Source organism: Tamandua tetradactyla, chromosome 18 (assembly GCF_023851605.1).
Source record: "Tamandua tetradactyla isolate mTamTet1 chromosome 18, mTamTet1.pri, whole genome shotgun sequence".
In the NCBI taxonomy this organism is placed as follows: Eukaryota; Metazoa; Chordata; class Mammalia; order Pilosa; family Myrmecophagidae; genus Tamandua; species Tamandua tetradactyla.
In genome coordinates, this window is record NC_135344.1 from 20388573 (window position 1) to 20413393 (window position 24821).

At 37.5% G+C, this 24821-nt stretch overlaps 1 protein-coding gene across 1 annotated transcript in view; it reads left to right on the forward strand.

Annotated features, from left to right (window-relative positions):
- PIGN (phosphatidylinositol glycan anchor biosynthesis class N) overlaps positions 1–24821 on the forward strand; it is a 193440-nt gene that overhangs the window by 166693 nt on the left and 1926 nt on the right. Inside the window, exons 27-28 of the mRNA XM_077135318.1 lie at positions 1589–1631; positions 4559–4611. Of these exons, the coding sequence (XP_076991433.1) occupies positions 1589–1631; positions 4559–4611 (96 nt within the window). The remainder of the gene's footprint in view (positions 1–1588; positions 1632–4558; positions 4612–24821) is intronic.

A 24821-nucleotide genomic window follows, 5' to 3' on the forward strand; every position in this document is an offset into this window, starting at 1 on the left:
GATGTTGAATTTTCCCCCCTTTTCACCATTCCCCCAAGGGTACTTTGCAAATACTTTTTAGTCACTGTTCAAATCCTTCTGGGATTTATCAAGGCATCACTCTGGACAAACCTACAAAATTTCATGCCCTACTCAAGGTTTCATGTACTTATGGTATTCAGTTAAGCTGTCCACATAAGTTATATTAGGAAATGTACAAAAAGTCATTCTTGATACCAAAACCATGAACCATTAAAGGAAAAATTGATTAATTTTGACTTTATCAAAACTAAAACTTTTGATCTGTGAAAGACCCTATTAAGAAGATAAAAAGACAAGCTACAGAATGGGAGAAAATATTTGCAAACAACATATTCAACAAAGGACAAGTATCTAGAATAAAGAAGTTTCAAAACTCAGCATTAAAAAACAAACACCTCAGTTTAAAAATGAGCAAGACTTGAAAAGGATATACAGGGGACAGTTAAGCTTATAAAAAGACCTTCAACATCCTTAGTCATTAAGGAAATGCATATTAAAACTACAAGATATCACTGTGTACATGTATCATACTAGTTTGAAAAAACAGTGATATCACCAAATGTTGGTAAAGATGCAGAGAAACTGGATCATTCATACATTGATGGTAGAAATGTAAAATGGAACAATCACTCTACATAGTTTCTTATGAAACTAAACATACAACTGCCCTGTGCTCTGGAAGTTGTTACTCTTAGGCATTGTTCCTAGAGAAATGAAAACTTATATTTACGTAGACACCTGTACATGAATGTTTACGGTAGCTTTATATGTAATAGCCATAAACTGGAAACAACCTTGATGTTGCTCAATGGTTGAATGGCTAAACAAACTGTTAAATCCATACCGTGGGAATACTACTCAGTGATAAAAAGGATGAACTATTGATACACATGACAATCTGGATGAATCTAGAGAGAATTATGTGAGTGAAAACACCAATCCCAAAAGATTACATACTGAATGATTCAATTTATATAATATTTTTGCAATGGAAAAAATTATAGGAATGGAGAGCAGAGTAGTGGTTGCCAGAGACTAGGGATTAGGAGAGGGAATGATCTAAGAAGAGTGGATATGGCTGTGGAATGGCATCATGAGAGATACTTGTGGTAATGGAAATGCTCTATATCTTAACTCTATCAATGTCAATATCCTGTTGTGATATTGTGGTATAGTTTTGCCAGATGTTACCCATTGGGAAATTGAGTAAAGGATACTCAGGATTTCTCTCTTTTTTTTTTCCTTGAAATACACATGAATCCATGATTTGTTTCAAAAGAAAAAGTTTATTTAAAAATTATAATCCATTTTTCTTTATACCACTAAAATCGTTCAAAATGTTCATTATTCATATTATTACTCATTATTCATATTATTCAAAATGTTCATTAACATTTTTTTAAATCCAGTTTATAGCAGTTGGATGGTCACCATTATCTTATCAGGATTATCGTATCTGGAAAGTAATATTTTAAGAAACAAAAAATACTAACAAACTATTAGATTTAATGTGCTTGAAAATATGCTTGTTGTATTATATCTGATTTTTATTTTATTTTATTTTCAGCCTTTTTCTCATTGTTCTCGTCATATCAGACATTATGGCTCTGGTAAGGCATTATTTGATAGTATAAATAATATGGAGAAACTAAGTGATCGGTTAATTTAATCAAGAGAAATACAAACGCATTTCTGTACATGTAATCTTTAGTTATTGAGTTATAAGCATTGGCATAATCTACACACAAAATTGCTTCCCTTTTATATCACCTGTCAAACAGTAAATGCTCTTAATATCTCAAAAGTCTTACTTGATTTATTTAATTTGTCATTTTATACCCAGTATTCCATGTTACATTATATCTAAAATGAACCTTCCATAGGAAATTGATAGAAAAGACTAACTTTAAATTTAAGTAATACATGGCTTTTCCTACTTGAAATATTGGTTATTAACCCTAACCAGATTTTTAATCTGAGAGAAGAAAAGAAAGAAGGAAGGGAGAGAAAAGGAGAAAGGAAAGGAAGAAGAAATACAGCTTTTCAAATGGAAAATGTTGTCAAGACGCTAGCTGTAATAAATGAGTTCTGAGTGAAAAGCATGTAGTCATGCCTCTTTTATGCAGTGTATTATCAAAAGGAAGAATCTATTTTACATCTGCAATTTCAAGGGGTTCCCAAAACCTCCCATAGGTTTGATAATTCACTAGAAGGACTCATAAAACTCATTAAAAGTTGTTATGCTTATGGTTACAGTTTATTACAGCTAGAAGACACAGCCCAATGAAGAAGCACAGAGGGCAGAGTCTATAAGGGTACCAAATATAGATCTTCCAATTGCCTCTTCCTGTAGCTTCAGGACAGCACTGCTTTCTCTGTGTCTGTGTGTGACAGTATATACAGAGTATTGCCAGCCAGGAAAGCTCACCAGAACTTTGGGTCTAGAGATTCTACTGGGGCTCAGTCACATATTGATCTTTAGTTTCCAACTCCTCCAGAGGTGGAACTGAGACCACATGACCCAAAACCAACTTTGTTAAACTGTTCAGTGGCCAGGATCCCCTGACAAAGACAGTCCTGTCAGGCATGACATTTCAAGGACCTAGAGATCACATCCCAGTAATTAAGGGCAAAAGCTAGACCTTTCTTTGGGTAACATAATATCCTATCCTAGAATTGATTAGAGACAGTGATTAGGGTACTTGCCCAAATTGCATCCCCAGCCACTAGATTTAAATGAGAGCATTTTTGTGTATTGTAATGTATATCTGATATATATTTTAAATTGACCCTACTCTATGTTAGAGTAAACCATCTAGGAGTGTTGCTCATTGTATTAGACAGAGTTCTCTAGGAAACAGAACCAACGAGAGATATGTGTAAATATGAGATTGTATCAAAGTATCTCATACAACTGTTGGCATGCACAAGTCCAAATTTCATAGAGCAGGCTGCAAGCTGACAACTCTGATGAAGATCTTCGAAAGTTCCCCAGGAGAGGCTGACTGGCTGAAGTGAAGATGAAAGGTCTCTCTTCTGACTCTTCCTTTTAAAGCCTTCATTTGATTGGATTAAATGTCTCTCATTGCTGAAGACTCTCCTTAGTTGATTGTAGATGGAATCATTCATAGATATAATCAATTTACTGGTGATTTAAGTACACAAAATGTCCTCACAGTAACAGGCCAGTGCTCGCTTGACCAGACAACTGGGCATCATTCCCTGGCCAATTTGACACTTAAACCCACTGTCACAATCCACCTGCTGTCAACTTGGCAGCTATACACATCACCTTAGACCAAACTTAATCTCTAATTTTATAAAAGGGTCTCACACAACTGTGGGGATGCACCAAGTCCACATTCTGTAGGGCAGACCGCAAGTGCACAACTCTCATGAAGTTGAATTCCCCAGGAGAGGCTGGCTGGCTGAAGTGGAGATGCAGATTTTCTCTTCTGACTTCTATTAACGCCTTCAGCTGATTGGGTTAAGTGCCTTTCATTGCTGAAGACTATCTCCTTAGTTGATGGTAGATGTAATCATTCATAAATGTAATCATCTTATCCATGATTTAAATCCACAGAATGTCCTCACAGTAATGGTTAGGCAAGTGCTTGCTTAACCTGACAACTGGGCACCATTATTTGACCAAGTTGATACATAAACCTAACCATCACCCTCACAAATGGCAACTAGACAACATATGTTGATAGAATTAAAGTTTCCTGTGATTACTTTTTTATAAAGAGTCAGATTGCTTAATTTAACTTACAGTACCATTTATGCGCTGGCTTCTGTTTACTTGACTGGCTTCCTGTCTCACCTCTTCCCTCCCTGAATTGTCTACACCAGCCTCAGCTGGAACCTAAGTCTTTCTGGACTAAATATTTATACAGGCTATTACCTCTGCCAGAAACATGTTTTTCCTTCTATCTCCCCAACCTTCCCTTTGACTTGACTCCTCCTTTTCATATAAATCTCAGCTTAGTAACCACTTCCTATGAGAAGCCTTCTCAAATACCCCAAGTAGGAGTACATACCCTCTTCCTGTGTGCTTCCATTGTTACCTGAGTTTCCATAAATAACCTTTATCACACCACTTATGTAACTGCCTGATAATTTGGATGAATCAATCACTAGGGCCTCATTTGAAAAGTGGTTTCTCTTCAGGACCTAACGCAGTATTAGCATATAGTAGACAGCCAGTAAGTATTTGTTGGATGGATGGATGATATAGCTTCTTTTTCAGTGATGTCTTTGGTATTGTTTAGAGTCTTTTATTAAAATTAGTTGATTCTTTATTTCTAGTTATTCACAAATGTCACTTTTGTGTTTGATTGAGTAGCAACACTATTTCTGGCTTTTAGACTATTGCTTATGTTAGTCCAAGCAAAAATTTCATTAAAACAGATATTTTTACTGATTCCAGAAAGATAGTAGTTCTAAGGGATCAGAAATCTGAAATATATAATCTTGAAATAACTTTGGTTTTAGACTGTATCTAAGTAGCCTTTGTTTTTAATCTTTTCTTTTACAGCATTTTTTCTTCTTGGTCAAGGATTATGGCAGCTGGCTTGATATTGGAACAAGGTATGGTATATATTCACACGGAAGTTCTTAAGAAAGCAGTGAAATAAAGTAACTTGGTGTAGAAGGTGCTAATATGATTTTGAGGTAAGCATTGATCAAGTAGTCTCTGAGAGTAAGACACATCGCCAATTCTCAGCATTAATACAGTAGCAAATGTTTTCTTGAGATGCTATGGAGAGGAGGATAGATGTTAAGTCTAGAAAGGACCAGAGGACACTGGGAAGGTAGGTGTAAGAGAAATGTTTGAATCTGGGGTTTCAGAGTAGTTCACTCCAGTGTCCTTGTGTGTTCTCTCTGTTTTTCTCTGTTTCACTGTTACTGTCTTTAAAAAGATAAGATTAATGAAGTTGCAGAGTGAACTTCATGTGGTTGGTAGCTTAAATTTCATGTAGTCATTATCATTATCTGCCTCTTTGAATCTTTAATGCAGGAATATTTTAATATGTGATAACCTACAATATTGTTATTTTAGTGTTGTCTGAAAACTTTTGGTTTCCTCTTTATTGTGATATGAATGTCATAATCTGTTGAGTCTCTTCTCTTTGAGGAGAAGAAAGCAGATCGAATTTTTCAAATGTATCCTGAGATAGCATGCATTTTTATAATCCAGTGTTATTTCATTTGGTCAATACTTATTCAGCACTTTTTGTTGCCGTGAATTGTGTTAGGTTTGGGTGAGGCATTTTGAGTTAGTCTCCTCAAATCATATGTCTTAGGCAGCTCACAACTTGTATTGCCTTGTCATTAATGCATAATCTTTTTCCCCAAAACACTACAAATTCCCTTCAATCTGGGATCTGGTTTGAATCTCCTACATTCTAGGTATATAAAAGATATTCCATAGATCATTGTTTTAATTTCTTTAGTCTCTCATGTTTGAAAGCTCAGAGAAAGTTTAGAATCTCCTCCTTCGTACCAACCCTCCCAAAAGTGTCCACAGAGATGTGGGTGACAGTGTCAGCTTTAGACCAGACCGCCTGTGTTTGAATCCCAGTTCTCCCACTTTTAAACTGTGAGACCATGGACAAGTGATTAAATCTCTCTAAATCCCCCTTTCCCTTGCAGTTGTTCTGAATGAATTAATTCATATAAAAGTATTTAGCTTGGGGATCTGGCGTGTAATAAATATTCAATAAATGTCAGCTACTTTATTGTTGTTCTGTAGTTCTTTTTTTTTATAAAATAGAACTTAGTGTTGCTTAGAATGAACATGTTTTTCCTTACTCTCTCCATAATTTGACTGATTTATTTTCATTTTAGACATAGGTCCAAAATTTTTTTTGGAATAAATTCTTATAAAATATAGCATTTTGGTGTGTGAGACTTTTTCTTGATGGGAGAAATCTATTTTGGTTTTGGCCTTAAAGAGGTGGCATGGATGAAGAGGATATAATGTTCATATGAAAATGTACATCATTAATTTATACACAGCATCATTAATTTATAGTGTACTAAGAATTTCATATTTTCTCTAGATAGCTTGAGGTTTGTCTTTACCTGGCCTATTTTTCCTTTAAGTACAAAATTTTACTGTAATTACCAGTAATAACATATATTAAACACAAAGTACCTTTTCATTCTATGCCCTCAATCTAATCCAATTATTGAGTACCAACTGTATGCCAGGGAAATTGCTAGGGGTGGAAGACACATGTCTGGACCCTCAGGAATTTTAAGGCTGGAGGAAGAAACAGATACTTGAGCAAGAAATATGGTTCAATGTAACAAGCTCTACAGTTTCCTCTTCGGTGCTATGGGAATACTTGGGGAACCTACTTCAGCCTTGCAGGTTAAGGGGAGGGAGGGGCTGTCTAGCACTACAGGCCAGGTTTAGAAGAACATATTGGCTCACAAAATTTAGGGAGAATGTATGAAGTGAGGAAAGAAGGTCCAAATGGAAACTTAGGAACCATTGACATTTGAGACAGAGGATAAGTGTGGAAGTGAGACTAAAGGAAGTGGCCAGAAAGGCAAGAGAACACCAGGAGAAAGAAGTATTGTAGAAATTGAAAGAGCATCTCAGGAAGGAGGGAAGTTGTATGGTAGCAGATGTTACACGGAGATTAAGTAATAAAAATTACAAAAGTATCCATTGGATTAAGCATCAGTAGTCATGGATGAGCTTTGCTAGGGAAGTTTCATTGGGGGGTAGGATCTAGTACTAGATTGCTATGCTGATTTCCATGTCAGGCCTGCAGACCCAAGATAATAATTTGTCTCCTCTCTCCCAAGACTCCAATAAAATAAACAAACCCAATGCCTGTGAAGAAAGTGGGAGTGGGACCATCAACAAATGTGAGCTCAACAAATTCCTAGCAGATGGATAACCAGAGAGAGGAAACAACAGCCCAGAATCTATGGGCGGGTACTGCCAAAGGAAAAGGAAAGCTGAGCTGACTAGCAGAATCCCAGAGGCTCAGACTCAGACACACAGTAAAGTGGAGGGCAGGAGTAGGAAGGGGGAACCAGATGGGATTAATTGAAGGAAGGCTCTGTATAGCTTCTCTACTCCTTTCATCCCTATGCAGAAAGTGCTACAGGCATTTTACTCCCAGGAAAAAAAAAAACAGAAGATACCTCTGAAGAGACAGAAGCAAGTGTCTGGGGAGAATGTCACTGCTATGAGTGCTTCCACCTTAGAATAAAGCCACCCTCTAGCCTAGCGTGTGTAGCCTCCCTCCACCCCTAGATGAACCAACAGAGGCAGAGTCCATTCTGCTTACCCTAAAACATGGTGGTAGCAAGTCCTAACACATATATGGAGCTTCTAGAGGGAGAATAAAATTCATTAAAAAGTACACATCTAAATGCTAACCTACTCCTAGGTATTTACCCTAAATTGTGGTACATTATACAATGGAATACTATCTATCAATAAAAAGAAATGAACAATTGATGAACTCATCTACATATGTACCAGAAACTTTAAACTGAGTGAAAGAAGCCGAGTATAAAAAATATATATAATATTATTTCATTTATAAAACAATTTTAGAACAGACAAAGCTAATTTATACTTATATAAAACTGATCAGAGGTTTCTTGAGGATTAGAGTAGAATTGATTGCAAAAGGCACACTGGAAATTTTGGGGTGATAGAAATATTTTATATCTTGATTATGTTAACGATTACATGACCTTGAATGGAGGGTGTAATTTCAGTTAGGGGACTTAGAAGTTTGGCGAGAGTATTTTAGACAGAGACTGCGCATGAGCAAAGCTATAGAGGTGAGAAGGCGCAGTGCTTACATAGAAGGTGATAAATAATTTGCCTTTCAAAAACCATAGATTTCTGATAAAGAAATTTAAGCAAAGTAGTCTTTTGGGAACCTTAACTTGGAGGACCTTCGATACAAAGTTACAGTGTACATTCCATTGACATTCGATTGAGGAGACATATTCTTAGATTCTACTTGATCTTTAATATATTGAATGTTACTGCTGTATGTGGATCATTGCCAAGAATTTAGGAAACTTAATTGCTTTTTTAATACAAGTTTATTCCATGGAGTGAGAGGGTGAAGTAGGATGTGTGCCTGGAAATGGAGACACTAACAAAATTACATTACAGCATTGTCCTTATATGTTCCTGGCATCCTACCTTGGCGATCAGTTTTCAGTTCTCTTTTGCTCTCTTGAAGTCATTATGTGCCTCCAGGCATAGATTTTTTTCTGCATCCTTCAAGGTCAGTCCTTCCAGGCTGCAGTGAGGTTGAAAATGCCCTTCATAATGCCATAGGGCTTTGCACCAAACCTGAATTGCCAGCTTTACCCTCTCTTTCCTTGACAGTTTTTAACAGATGCTTTGAGCCAATGCAAAGCTTTTATTTAACACCCAAATGACATACTTCTTGGCATTTTTGTGATACCTCCAGCCCTAATCCTTGCAGACCTTTACACAGCCATCATAAGAATAAATTGCTTATCCGAGTACAAAATACTAGCAAAAAGATAGGCTACCAAGCATAAAACAAATAGAATAGTGAGCATTATTCAAATCAGGGGATAGAATGGCACATTATTAGCACTTGGCTGAAAATTCCTTGATAACCCCCAGTACTAGTTACTAAGCAGGAGAAATGTTTGTTAACTCCATTGTCCTGTACTAGAATTGATTTATGTATGCTTATTAAAAGTTATATAATTATTAGCATTATATGGGTTAAATAAAGTATGCTGTAGAAATATTTTGTGGTAACAGTTTTGTTTTGTTTTGTTTTGTCTTGGTGTGAGCAGGCTCTGGGAAATGAATCCTGGTCTCCGGCATGGTGGGCAAGAATTCTGCCACTGAGCCACCGTTGCCCGCCCTATTTTGTTTTTTTTTTTCAATCATGGGAGCTGTCCTATACATTTGGTGACATATGTCCTAGTTTATGTATGTCAGTAACATATTTTCTGGTAATGTTTTTCCCAATCTATGCCTTTTGTCCAGGTATGATCATTGTATCTTTGATTTTTAATGTTTTAACTATATAACATTAAAAATCAAAGATGGATGGGATCATGATGAATGCATAACCAGTTAATAAATTATGTTAAAACCTAATTTATTTCATTCCCATTGTTTCATCTTCAGGAATCCAACTCCCATGGTTAAATGGGTTGCTTGCTCTGAGAGACTCCTAGAAAGCAGGAATAATAGGGACCCCACAGAGTTTGGTTCTGTTTGTCTGAGGGCTTTGGACTATCCTATGTAAATTTTTCACATGCTTTCCTGGTCATTACTGTGCAAATATTTCCTTGCTCTGTCTTCTTTGTTTCTTATTGTATCATACAAAAGATGCCCACTTTAAGAAGGAGAAATGAGGGTGGGCCATGGTGGCTCAACAGGTAGAGTTCTGGCCTGCCATACCAGAGACCTGGGTTCGATTCCTGGTGCCTGCCCATGTGAAAAAAAAAAATAGAAAGAAAGAGAAATGATTGGGGAGAGGAAAGCAGGGAATAGGGTGGAGAAACAAAAATAAATTTGAATTGGTCAGTTAGGGTTCTACATGGAGTTGCCCCTGATTGGTGCTGTAATGTACAGTTTTTGTTGATGCTGCTGCTCTTGTTGTAAGTTAGAATTCTAAATTCTTCTCTTTGCATCCTCTATAGCACGAATGCTTCATATATCTTCATAAGCATCTAATTCATTGCCAGGCCAAGGCTTGGATAGTTGAGGAGGAATGGGGGAGTAGACTTTAAGATTCAAAGCTGAAACACTGCATAATAGAGTTCACATATTAGCACCTCATTGTGTACATTTTTTTTTATGCTTTCTATGGGTGAGAGTGTTGCTTTTCAGTTGTGGATTTCTAATTATTCCTGTATGGAAGTACATTTGAAAAGCTAAGATACTTCTTGTCCTGTTGCTAATCTTAATGGGAACCAGGTTTATTTGAATTGTGCTATTGTAGTGGTTTCCTTTTGTGACAAATTTCATTTTTAAACTCCTTTGTAATAGTAATATCCATGGCTGATTATTCTTAAGCATAGTACTAGAATATTGTATTGTTGTCCTTGCTGTTTTATTGCTTTATGAATACTAAAGTGGTAATAATTGATCTCAGAATTTGAGAGGATTGGGAGCTACCTAACCTCAGGAATGTAATCATATCTATATAATGTTTATAGTATCATTGTGATGATTGCTGTTGTTTTACAAAATAGTTTTGGGAGATTCTTCAGCTACCAGTTTCAGGTTAATAAATAAATAAAAGTTTCTTTAAAAAGAGATGTTGCATTACTAAGACATGAATCAGCATATCTTTTTATGAGTTTAGCACTCTATGTTTAAATTAATCATCTGAGCAGAGTTTACCAAAACTAAATTAAAACTCTTAAAGAAAAACACTGAAGTGAGTAGTCACCTAAAACTGTACAACTGTAAGTTCAATGATTCTCTTTTTTTTTTTTTTCAGGTTTTTTTTTTTATTAATTAACGGAAAAAAAGAAATTAACCCAACATTTAGAAATCATACCATTCTACATATGCAATCAGTAATTCTTAACATCATCACATAGATGCATGATCATCGTTTCTTAGTACATTTGCATCGGTTTAGAAGAACTAGCAACACAACCGAAAAAGATATAGAATGTTAATATAGATAAAAAAATAAAAGTAATAATAGTAAAAAAAAAAAAACACAACAAAACAAAACAAAACAAAAACCTATAGCTCGGATGCAGCTTCATTCAGTGTTTTAACATGATTACTTTACAATTAGGTATTATTGTGCTGTCCATTTTTGAGTTTTTGTATCCAGTCCTGTTGCACAGTCTGTATCCCTTCAGCTCCAATTACCCATTATCTTACCCTGTTTCTAACTCCTGCTGGACTCTGTTACCAGTGACATATTCCAAGTTTATTCTCAAATGTCGATTCACATCATTGAGACCATACAGTATTTGTCTTTTAGTTTTTGGCTAGACTCACTCAGCATAATGTTCTCTAGGTCCATCCATGTTATTACATGCTTCATAAGTTTATCCTGTCTTAAAGCTGCATAATATTCCATCGTATGTATATACCACAGTTTGTTTAGCCACTCGTCTGTTGATGGACATTTTGGCTGTTTCCATCTCTTTGCAATTGTAAATAACGCTGCTATAAACATTGGTGTGCAAATGTCCGTTTGAGTTTTTGCCCTTAATTCCTTTGAGTAGATTCCCAGCAATGGTATTGCTGGGTCGTATGGCAATTCTATATTCAGCTTTTTGAGGAACCGCCAAACTGCCTTCCACAGTGGTTGCACCATTTGACATTCCCACCAACAGTGGATAAGTGTGCCTCTTTCTCCGCATCCTCTCCAGCACTTGTCATTTTCTGTTTTGTTGATAATGGCCATTCTGGTGGGTGTGAGATGATATCTCATTGTGGTTTTGATTTGCATTTCTCTAATGGTCAGGGACATTGAGCATCTCTTCATGTGCCTTTTGGCCATTTGTATTTCCTCTTCTGATAGGTGTCTGTTCAAGTCTTTTTCCCATTTTGTAATTGGGTTGGCTGTCTTTTTGTTGTTGAGTTGAACAATCTCTTTATAAATTCTGGATACTAGACCTTTATCTGATATATCATTTCCAAATATTGTCTCCCATTGTGTAGGCTGTCTTTCTACTTCCTTGATGAAGTTCTTTGATGCACAAAAGTGTTTAATTTTGAGGAGTTCCCATTTATTTATTTCCTTCTTCAGTGCTCTTGCTTTAGGTTTAAGGTCCATAAAACCACCTTCAATTGTAAGATTCATAAGATATCTCCCTACATTTTCCTCTAACTGTTTTATGGTCTTAGACCTAATGTTTAGATCTTTGATCCATTTTGAGTTAACTTTTCTATAGGGTGTGAGATATGGGTCTTCTTTCATTCTTTTGCATATGGATATCCAGTTCTCTAGGCACCATTTATTGAAGAGACTGTTCTGTCCCAGGTGAGTTGGCTTGACTGCCTTATCAAAGATCAGATGTCCATAGATGAGAGGGTCTATATCTGAGCAGTCTATTCGATTCCATTGGTCGATATATCTATCTTTATGCCAGTACCATGCTGTTTTGACCACTGTGGCTTCATAATATGCCTTAAAGTCAGGCAGTGCAAGACCTCCAGCTTCGTTTTTTTTTCCTCAAGATGTTTTTAGCAATTCGGGGCACCTTGCCCTTCCAGATAAATTTGCTTATTGGTTTTTCTATTTCTGAAAAATAAGTTGTTGGGATTTTGATTGGTATTGCATTGAATCTGTAAATCAATTTAGGTAGGATTGACATCATAACTATATTTAGTCTTCCAGTCCATGAACACGGTATGCCCTTCCATCTATTTAGGTCTTCTGTGATTTCTTTGAACAGTTTTTTGTAGTTTTCTTTATATATGTTTTTTGTCTCTTTAGTTAAATTTATTCCTAGTTATTTCATTCTTTTAGTTGCAATTGTAAATGGGATTCGTTTCTTGATTTCCCCCTCAGCTTGTTCATTACTAGTGTATAGAAATGCTACAGATTTTTGAATGTTGATCTTGTAACCTGCTACTTTGCTGTACTCATTTATTAGCTCTAGTAGTTTTGTTGTGGATATTTCCGGGTTTTCGACGTATAGTATCATATCGTCTGCAAACAGTGATAGTTTTACTTCTTCCTTTTCAATTTTGATGCCTTGTATTTCTTTTTCTTGTCTAATTGCTCTGGCTAGAACCTCCAACACAATGTTGAATAATAGTGGTGATAGTGGACATCCTTGTCTTGTTCCTGATCTTAGGGGGAACGTTTTCAATTTTTCCCCATTGAGGATGATATTAGCTGTGGGTTTTTCATATATTCCCTCTATCATTTTAAGGAAGTTCCCTTGTATTCCTATCCTTTGAAGTGTTTTCAACAGGAAAGGATGTTGAATCTTGTCAAATGCCTTCTCTGCATCAAATGAGATAATCATGTGATTTTTCTGCTTTGATTTGTTGATATGGTGTATTACATTAATTGATTTTCTTATGTTGAACCATCCTTGCATACCTGGGATGAATCCTACTTGGTCATGATGTATAATTCTTTTAATGTGTTGTTGGATTCGATTTGCTAGAATTTTGTTGAGGATTTTTGCATCTATATTCATTAAAGAGATTGGTCTGTAGTTTTCTTTTTTTGTAATATCTTTGCCTGGTTTTGGTATGAGGGTGATGTGGCTTCATAGAATGAATTAGGTAGTTTTCCCTTCGCTTTGATTTTTTTGAAGAGTTTGAGGAGAGTTGATACTAATTCTTTCTGGAATGTTTGATAGAATTCACATGTGAAGCCGTCTGGTCCTGGACTTTTCTTTTTAGGAAGCTTTTGAATGACTGATTCAATTTCTTTACTTGTGATTGGTTTGTTGAGGTCATCTATGTCTTCTTGAGTCAAAGTTGGTTGTTCATGTCTTTCCAGGAACCCGTCCATTTCCTCTAAATTGTTGTATTTATTAGCGTAAAGTTGTTCATAGTATCCTGTTATTACCTCCTTTATTTCTGTGAGGTCAGTAGTTATGTCTCCTCTTCCATTTCTGATTTTATTTATTTGCATCCTCTCTCTTCTCCTTTTTGTCAATCTTGCTAAGGGCCCATCAATCTTATTGATTTTCTCATAGAACCAACTTCTGGTCTTATTGATTTTCTCTATTGTTTTCATGTTTTCAATTTCATTTATTTCTGCTCTAATCTTTGTTATTTCTTTCCTTTTGCTTGCTTTGGGATTAGTTTGCTGTTCTTTCTCCAGTTCTTCCAAGTGGACAGTTAATTCCTGCATTTTGGCCTTTTCTTCTTTTCTGATATAGGCATTTAGGGCAATAAATTTCCCTCTTAGCACTGCCTTTGCTGCGTCCCATAAGTTTTGATATGTTGTGTTTTAATTTTCATTCGCCTCAAGGTATTTGCTAATTTCTCTTGCAATTTCTTCTTTGACCCGCTCGTTGTTTAAGAGTGTGTTGTTGAGCCTCCATGTATTTGTGAATTTTCTGGCACTCCGCCTATTGTTGATTTCCAACTTCATTCCTTTATGATCCGAGAAAGTGTTGTGTATGATTTCAATCTTTTTAAATTTATTAAGACTTGCTTTGTGACCCAGCATATGGTCTATCTTTGAGAATGATCCATGAGCACTTGAGAAAAAGGTGTATCCTGCTGATGTGGGATGTAATGTCCTATAAATGTCTGTTAAGTCTAGCTCATTTATAGTAATATTCAGATTCTCTATTTCTTTATTGATCCTCTGTCTAGATGTTCTGTCCATTGATGAGAGTGGGGAATTGAAGTCTCCAACTATTATGGTATATGAGTCTATTTCCCTTTTCAGTGTTTGCAGTGTATTCCTCACGTATTTTGGGGCATTCTGGTTCGGTGTGTAAATATTTATGATTGTTATGTCTTCTTGTTTAATTGTTCCTTTTATTAGTATATAGTGTCCTTCTTTGTCACTTTTAACTGTTTTACATTTGAAGTCTAATTTGTTGGATATTAGTATAGCCACTCCTGCTTTTTTCTGGTTGTTATTTGCATGAAATATCTTTTCCCAACCTTTCACTTTCAACCTATGTTTATCTTTGGGTCTAAGATGTGTTTCCTGTAGACAGCATAGAGAAGGATCCTGTTTTTTAATCCATTCTGCCAGTCTATGTCTTTTGATTGGGGAATTCAGTCCATTAACATTTAGTGTTATTACTTTTTGGATAATATTTTCCTCTACCATTTTGCCTTTTGTATTATATATATCATATCTGATTTTCCTTCTTTCTACACTCTTCTCCATACCTCTCTCTTCTGTCTTTTTGTATCTGACTCTAGTGCTCCCTTAAGTATTTCTTGCAGAGCTGGTCTCTTGGTCACAAATTCTCTCAGTGACTTTTTGTCTGAGAATGTTTTAATTTCTCCCTCATTTTTGAAGGACAATTTTGCTGGATATAGGAGTCTTGGTTGGCAGTTTTTCTCTTTTAGTAATTTAAATATATCATCCCACTGTCTTCTAGCTTCCATGGTTTCTGCTGAGAAATCTACACATAGTCTTATTGGGTTTCCCTTGTATGTGATGGATTGTTTTTCTCTTGCTGCTTTCAAGATCCTCTCTTTCTCTTTGACCTCTGACATTCTGACTAGTAAGTGTCTTGGAGAACACCTATTTGGGTCTAATCTGTTTGGGGTGCGCTGCACTTCTTGGATCTGTAATTTTAGGTCTTTCATAAGAGTTGGGAAATTTTCAGTGATAATTTCTTCCATTAGTTTTTCTCCTCCTTTTCCCTTCTCTTCTCCTTCTGGGACACCCACAACACGTATATTTGTGTGGTTCATATTGTCCTTGAGTTCCCTGATCCCCTGTTCAAATTTATCCATTCTTTTCCCGATAGTTTCTGTTTCTTTTTGGAATTCAGATGTTCCATCCTCCAAATCACTAATTCTATCTTCTGTCTCTTTATCATTGTAGGTATCCATTGTTTTTTCCATCTTTTCTACTTTATCCTTCACTTCCATAAGTTCTGTAATTTGTTTTTTCAGTTTTTCTATTTCTTCTTTTTGTTCAGCCCATGTCTTCTTCATGTCCTCCCTCAATTTATCGATTTCATTTTTGAAGAGGTTTTCCATTTCTGTTCGTATATTCAGCATTAGTTGTCTCAGCTCCTGTATCTCATTTGAACTATTGGTTTGTTCCTTTGACTGGGCCATATTCTCAATCTTCTGAGCATGGACCGTTATCTACTGCTGGCGTCTGAGCATTTAGTCAGATTTCCCTGGGTGTCGGACCCAACAAGGTTGTAAGATTTTTCTGTGAAATCTCTGGGTTCTGTTTTTCTTATCCTGCCCAGTAGGTGGTGCTCGTGGCACACGTTTTTGTCATGTGTTTGGAAGGGATCCCCCCGGTCACCGTTCTCCGCGGCCTGGGGATTTCCGATCCAATTCTCTCAGTTGGTCCGGGGGGCCGCACGTGGTGGAGGCGTCAGCTGCAGCGGCTTGAGGGGACCCTGTGGCTCCTTTATTAATTCCCCTATTGGTGTTTGGTTGGACCCGGTCCCTGCCACTGTCGGAAATTCCCTCCTCTCCCTGGAGGGGTGTCGGTCGCCGGCTGCAGCGGCCCGGGGAACTCGCCACCGGACCAGGAAGCCGCCCACGGGGGAGGGGCGTCAGTCGCCGGCCGCCGTGGCCTGGGGAATTCGCCACTGGACCAGGAAGCCGCCCATGGGGGAGGGTCACCGGTCGCCGGCCGCCGCGGTCTGGGGAATTCGCCACCGAACCAGGAAGCCGCCCACGGGGGAGGGGCGCCGGTTGCCGGCCACCACGGCTTGGGTAGCCCTCTGATCCGAGACTCATAGCCGGTCCAGGAAGCCGCCCGCAAAAGAGGGGCGCCAGCCGCCGCGGCTTGGGAAACTTGCCTCTCCGAGACTCTCAGCCGGCCCAGGAAGGAGGGAGGGAGGTGCTCCGGCCGCCAGCTGCCGCTGCTCAGGGAATCGCGCGCCACTTGGGGATCTCACCACAGCAGAGTCTCGCAGTCAGTCTAGCCAGTCCAGTCTGGGGTACGCTGTGTGTCCATTCCCTGTCGTGGCCCCGGGAGCTGTTCTGCACTGTTTCTGTTCACCTAGTAGTTGCTCTGGAGGAGGAACTAAGACACACGTACCTTACTAAGCTTCCATCTTGGCCCCTCCTTTTTTAGCTTTTCTTAAGAGTATGTTCTTCCAGCAGCTTTCTTCATACATATAATCCCTATCCCACCTCATGCACCAAAATCATTTGATCTCAAACCTTTAAGTCTTGCTTTTTGTGCTGCATACATCAGTGAATCCTCGTCCCACACACCTGCAACCCCTGGCCCAATGATTCTCTTTTTGAAAAAATATTTTTATTGAGGTGTCTTCATGCTCCATACAGTCCATCCAAAATATACCATCAGTGGCTCGCAATATCATCATATAGTTGTGTGTTCATCACCATGATCATTTTTAAAGCATTTGCATCACTACAGAAAAAGGAATAAAAAGAAAAAAACAATATATCCCATACCCCTTGCCCCTCCCTCTCATTGATCATTAGTATTGGAATCTACCCATTTTTTTTACCCCTTAACTGCCCCCCCGCCATTATTTATTTATTTATTTATTGTCCTTATTTTTTACTCATTTGTCCATAGCCTGGATAAAGGGAGCATCAGCCACTTTTTCACTTTCGCAATTACGTGGTCACATTGTAAAAGCTATATAGTTATATAGTCATCTTCAAGAATCAAGGCTTAAAAATAAACGGGTGGGGGGCAAGCTACGGTGGCTCATCTGCCATGCTGGAGACCTGGGTTCTATTCCCAGTGCCTGCCCATGCAAAAAAAAAAAAAAAAAAAAGAGTCAAAGCTACTAGAATACAGTTCAACACTTTCAGTTACTTCCCTCAAGCCACTCCAATACACCATAAACTAAAAAGGGATATTTTTTTAATGCGTAAGTATAGCCTCCAGAATAGCCTCTCAACTCTTATTTGAAATCTCTCAGTCAGTGAAACTTTATTTTGTCTCATTTCTTTCTTCCCCTTTTGGTCAAGAAGGGTTTCTCAATCCTATGATGCTAGGTCCTGGCTCATCCCCTGCAGTCATATCCCACACATCTCCCACGGAGATTTACACCCCTGGGAGTCATATCCCATGTAGTGGGGAGAGCGGTGAGTTCACCTGCCGAGTTGGCTTAGAGAGGCTATATCTGAGCAACAAAAGAGATTCTCTGGGGGTGACCCTTAGGCACAGTAATAAGAAGACTTAGTTTCTCCTTTACAGGAATAACTTTCGTGGGGTGAGCTGCAAAATCTAGGGTTTAGCCTATCAAATTGGTAGTTCCCCAAGGCTTCTGAGAATATCAAGAATTCCCTAGGTGGGAAACTTTAATATTTCCTCCTTTCTCCCCAGTCCCTCCAGGGTGCTTTGCAAATACTGTTTTATTCTCTGCCCGAATTACTCTGAATGTAATGGGACATCACACTGACCTGTACAAACCAACAAGATCTCACTCCCTATTCAAGATTCCATGTAATTGTGGTGTTTGACTAAACTGACCATACAAGTTAAATTAGTATGCTTCCAAAAATATAAATTTTGCACCAAATAAACATCTCTTCCTTTGGTCTCCACAGAAGTTGAGTTTTTAAAATATAGACCATATCATCCTTTACTCTGTATTTTTGTTTACCTTCGTCCTTTCCAGATCAGCTTCTTTCATCTCTAGTTGAAATCTGATCATGATTTCAACCTTTTCAACATTGCTGTATGGGGTAATTCATACTTTCATAGCTTCAGGACTCTAACTCTGAGTCTCAGGTGTCACACAAATCCCGAGGTTCCAGGGAATGACGGTTATACATAAATAGTTAGCATCTCAGATTTTACAAATAACAGTTACAACTTCAGAATAGGTATGACTGCTGTAAGAGCTTACAGTCTAGGACACTTTACAATAGACCCCAGCCTGTTAACCCATGCTCTCAACTGCAGTTCTCCGCATTGGTGTATGATAGTTAGTCCATGTGAGAGAGACAGGATAGTTGTCTTTTTGTTTATGAAATTTCATTCAACATACTGTCCTCAAGGTTCATTCACCTAGTTGAATTCCTCACAACTTCATTCCTTCTTCCAGCCACTCAGTAGTGTGTTGTATTTATACCCCACAGTTCTCCCTTCCATTCCTCAGCCCATATACCCTTAGACTACCTCCATCCATTGCAAATCATGGAGACTGCTGCTAAAAGCACCAGTGTGCAAATATCCATTCATCTTCCCACTCTCAGTTCCTCCAAGTATATACCTAGCAACAGGGTTGCAGGATCATAGGGCAACCCCACCCCTAGCATCCTGTGGAGTCATCACACTGCCGTCCAGAGGGGCTGCACCACTCTTCTTCTGTACCAACAGTGAGTAGGTACATCTCTCTGTCCATATTTTCTGCAGCACTTGTAACTCTCTGTTCGTTTGTAAACAGTTTTATTCACACATCATACAATCTACCCTAAGTATAAAATCAGTGGTTCTTGATATAATCACATAGCCATGTCTTCACCACCCATGCCCCTTCCCCATCTTCCCTGTTAGTTGACATTTAGTTTTGGCATATTGCCTCTGTTTCATTCAATGGACGCATGGTACAATGTTACGATTAACTATAGACCCTAATTTGCAATGATTGTATTTTTTCCTGTATACCATCCAATTTTCAACACCTTGCAATGTTGACATTCATTTGTTCTCCCTCATGCAAAATCATCCTTATATTTGTACATTTAATCGCCACCATTGTCCACTCTAGGCATTCCTAAGTTATACCGTCTCAGTCTTTATCCTCTGTCTTTCCTTCTGGTGTCATACATGCCCTCAGCTCTTCTCCCTCAACTGTACTTACACTCAGCTTCATCCAGTGTACTTATATTATTGTGCTAGCATTGGATAGTATTGTGCTGTCCATTTCTGGATCGTTACAATCAGACCTGTTACACATTCTGTACTCCTTTAGCACTAAAAACCCAATCTCCACCCTCTCTATCTCCTGATAACCTGTGGTCTTAACTTTAACTCTCAAAGTTCACGCATTGGTGTTAGTTCATATTGGTGAGACCATACAGTATTTGTCCTTTTGTTTCTGGCTACTTTCACTCAGCATAATGACCTCAGGATTCATCCACATTGTTACGTGCTTCATAATTTTATTCTGTCTTACAGCTGTGTAATATTCCATCATGTGTATATATATAGGTGTATATATATACACATAGTTTGTTTAGCCAGTCGTCCATTGATGGACATTTGGGCTCTTTCCATCTCTTGGCAATCATGAATAATGCTACCATAAACATCAGTGTGCAAATGTTCATTTGTGTCCTATATCTAGTAATGGGATTGCTGGATAATATGACAATTCTATACTTAGCTTCCTGAGGAGCGATCAAACTGCCTTCCAGAGTGGTTGCACCTTTCTACATTACCACCAACAGCGAATAAGTGTGCCTCTTTCTCCATATCCTCTCCAGCACTTGTCATTTGCTGTTTTTTTTGTTAATGGTCATTCTGGTGGGTGTGAGATGATATCTCATTGTGGCTTGGCTTTGCATTTCCCTAATAGCCAGTGTAGTTGAGCATTTTCATATGCCTTTTAGCCACTTTTATTTCCTCTTCTGAAAAGTGTCTATTCATGTGTTTTGTCCATTTTTTAATTGTTTAATTTTTTAATTGGGTTGTTTGTCTTTTGTTGTTGAATTGTAGAATCTGTTTATATATTCTGGATATTAAACCTTTATCTGGTATGTGGTTTCCAAATATTGTCTTCTATTGCACAGGCTGCCTTTTTACTTTCTTGACAAAGTTCTTTGATGCACAAAAGTGTTTCATTTTGAGGAGATCCCATTTATCTATTTCTTTTTTCATTGCTTATACTTTGGGTGTAAGGTCTAGAAAACCGCCTCTAAATACAAGATTTAGAAGATATTTCCCTACATTTTCTTCTAAAACTTTTATGGTCTTCGTTCTAATGTTTAGGTCATTGATTCATTTTGAGTGAATTTTTGTATAGGATGTGGGATATGGGTCCTCTTTCTTTCTTTGGATATGGATATCCAATTATCCAAATACCATTTGTTGAAGAGGTTGCTCTGTCCCAGTTGTGTTATCTTGACCAGCTTATCAAAGATCAATTATCCGTAGATGAGATGGTCTATTTCTGAACACTCAATCCAATTCCTCAAAGGTTCTCTTGAGAATCTGGGGCCTCTGGTTTCTTGTAACAGCTGTATAAAAAACATCCTGGTCAGGCCTTAAAACTGTACTGGGCTGACAGAACTACTTTAATATTTTCTTCTTTTGATCTTTTAAACGTTAGCTTCTTTACAATATGGTATATTGTAGAGAAAAATTCCTTCAATGTAATTATCATAAGTATAAAAACATATTTAATTAATTGTATGTTTGAAATGCATCTGTAGCGAGGTAAATAGAGTCAGCGTCATCAGTTTGATTAAACTACAGTTTCATTTGATTTGATTGAGGTGTTTATCTGGGTTTTGTTTCCTACATACTATTGTTATACCATATTAAAATACAAATGACAACGAAAGTCTTTAGCATTCCTCTTTAGATGAAATGAAAATGCCTGATTCTGTTAAATAATATTTGAATATCCTCCTAAATTTAAGTGCCATAAAATATCCTTAGTCTTTACAATGAATTCCAAGCTCCTTTAAAATCAGTGATTCTCGATCTTTTTTTTTTTGCCCCAGTACATCTGACAGAGATGACCACTTCTACCACCATCACCACCATTCAGGAGCAGTACAGTCCGCCCTTTATCAACTCCTTGTACCGGTTGAAAAGGCCTGCCTGCTGATTCTGTATATACCTCCACATGCATACCCCATACCTCCCTACCATTACACATGCAACACCATGAGAATCACTGATTTAAATGATATCAGAATAGTCATGGGAAGAGAGTGGGAACAGCTGAACTCATTTCAATTTGAAGTTGAAATTTGTTGGTCTTTTAACTCTGCCATGCTAAGATGACACCAAGGCTTGATTGATGGAAAATATCACAAGCTGAATGCTTTGTAGCTCAATTGCAGGAAGATGATGAGCTTCACAATTGTTTCCTGCCAATAATATTACATTAAATGAGCCAAGAGTGAGTAATTTCCGGCCATTTAAAGAAGATAAGTGATCTGTGGAATACCTTTTATAAATAGACTTTTCATTAAATTTGAGGATAGGTCACCTTCTGGTTTTACAAGTCTTATTTTTTGTTGAGAGATCAAGTCTTAAAATATTTGTCCTAAAAGTGATTGCAAAAATTAACTAGAATGTAATCTGTAGTTTTTTTATAGCTTTGTTGAGGTATAATTTACATATCATAAAGTTCATCCATTTTAAAAGTAGAATTCAATTATTTTTGGTAATTTATGGAGTTGTGCAACCATCAACACAATCTAGTTTTTGAACATTTCCATCACTCAAAAGAATCCCCCATGTCTACTTATAGTCTATTCCCATTCTATACTCAGCACCAGGCAATCACTAATCTGCTTTCCATCTGTATAGATTTCCTTTGTTCTGAAATCAACAAAGGAAACAAATATAAGTGGAATCATATAAGTTGTTCTGCATGTGGCCTCTACTTAGGTTAATGTTTTGGAGATTTGCCTATATTGTAGCATGTGTGATAGCCCTTTTTCATTGCTGAATGGTATTCCATTGTATGGCTATGCCACATTTAGTTTATCCATTCTGTAGTGTAATCTTTTCAGTCTTCATGGCTTGTTTTCACCTACCTGTCTCCTGACCTCCTTGCCTTGGTCTCTTGCTAGAACTGAGGTCAGATTGAGCTTTCCCAGATTCAATCATTAGGCCTTTATGTTGGGCAGTTGTACTTATGTTGGGCAGTCACTCATTTTACTTCTGAGTCTAAACTTCAGTCCTTGGGTTGGTGTTCTAGTTTGTTAGCTGCCAGAATGCAATATACCAGAAACAGAATGGCTTTTAAAAGGGAGAATTTAATGCATTGCTAGTTTACAGTTCTAAGGCCGAGAAAATGTCCCAATTAAAACAAGTCTATAGAAATGTCCAGTCACAGGCATCCAGGGAAAGATACCTTGATTCAAGAAGGCCGATGAAGTTCAGGGTCTCTCTCTCAAGTGAGAAGGCATGTGGCGAACACAGTCAGGGCTTCTCTCTCAGCTGGAAGGGCACATGGTGAACATGGCATCATCATCTGCTAGCTTTCTCTCCTGGCTTCTGGTTTCATGAAGCTCCCCGCAAGGCCTTTTCCTTCTTCATCTCCAAAGGCCGTTGGCTGGTGGACTCTCTGCTTCATAGTGTTGCTCTCTCTGAATCTCTCATTCTCCAAAATATTTCCTCTTTTATAGGACTCCAATAAACCAATCAAGATCCACCCAAATAAGTGGAGACATGTTGTCCCCTAATCCAGTTTAACAACCATTCTTGACTGAATCACATCATCCAGGGAGATGATCTCATTACAGTTTCAAACATACAGTATTGAATAGAGATTATTCTACCTTTATGAAATGGGATTTATATTAAAATATGGCTTTTCTCAGGGGGCATACTTCCTTTCAAACCAGCACAGTTGGGGAGTAAACATTTTATAACATGAAGAAGTTGTGACCATTATATCCAGCCTTTTGGATTGAGGATTTTTATCACAGGAACTGGTACAGATTTTGAAATATCCTATAAATCCACAGAAACCGAATACAGCTGAAGATTTCTGCAGTAATTATTAACTCAGCCTTTAGAGTTCTGTGGCTAAACCTAGCATTGTGTTTAAGCATCACATGAATAGAAATGTATCACAAGCTTTTTATACAAAGTACTGAAAGCATTAAGAAGTAAAAAGTCATCCTTAATTCAGTGTCTCAGTGATAGCCACTGTTAACCATATTGATATATATCCTTTCAGCCTTAATTTTTTTGCAGTTTTATTGAGATATATTCACACACCATACCAACTATCCAAAGTATACAATCAGTTGCTCACAGTATTTTCACATGTTGTGCATACATCCCTGTGATCAATTTTAGAACATTTTCGTTACTCCAGTAAAGAAATAAAAAGAAAAAAGAAAACTCAAATCCTTCCATAGCCCTTACTCCCCGCCATTGTTGACTGTTGTAGTAGAGGCATGGTACATTTGTTACTGTTGATGAAAGAATATTAAAATATTGGTGTTAACTCCTTGTAGTAGTATCACACATTCATTCTAATTCATGAAAGAACCATTTTAACATTTTGTTATATTTATACAGTTAATCACAGTCATAGTCCACCACAAGATTCACTGTGTTATGCATTCCCATATTTTAACTTCCAACGTTCCTTCTGGTGACCAAGGAGGTCAGGAGCCAAGTAGGTGAAAGCAAGCCATGAAGACTGAAAAGATTACAGTACAGAATGGATAAACCAAATGTGTGTAGCCATACAATGGAATACCATTCAGCAATGAAAAAGGGCTATCATACATGCTACAATATAGGCGAATCTCCAAAACATTAACCTAAGTAGAAGCCAGATGCAGAACAATTTATATGATTCCATTTATATGAAATGGTGTCGTACCTGACTCTAAACTTCCCCCTTTCCACCACACTCACACACCATTCAGTGCTATTAATTATTCTTATAATAACATGCTATTGTCATATCTATCCATTTCCAAATGTTTAAGTTCAAGCTAGTTAAAATTTTCTGCACATATTAAGCAACTGCTCCTCATTCTTTAGCTTTGTTCTGCATCCTTCTAAGTCCATAAAACTTTTTTTTTTTTTTTTGACATGGGCAGTCTCCAGAAATTGAAGCCAGGTCTCTGCATGGTAAGCAAGAATTCTGCCACTGAGTCACAGTTGCCCACCCAAAACTCATACTTTACGTCTACTAGTTTACATATTATAATTAGCTCGTATCAGTGAGATCATACAATAGTAGTCCTATATATATCTCCACATTTTGTTTATCCATTCATCTGTTAATGGACACTTAGGTTGTTTCCATCTTTGGCATTGTGAATAATGCTGCTATGAACATTGGTGTGAAAATACTTGTTTACATCCCTGCTTTCAAATCTTCTGGGGATATCCCAGGTAGCAGGATTGCTGGATCATAAGGTAACTTTATACTTAGCTTCCTGAGGAACCACCAAACCATCCTCCACAGCCATTCTTAATTTTGTGTAGACATATAGAGGATTGTTTTTCTTT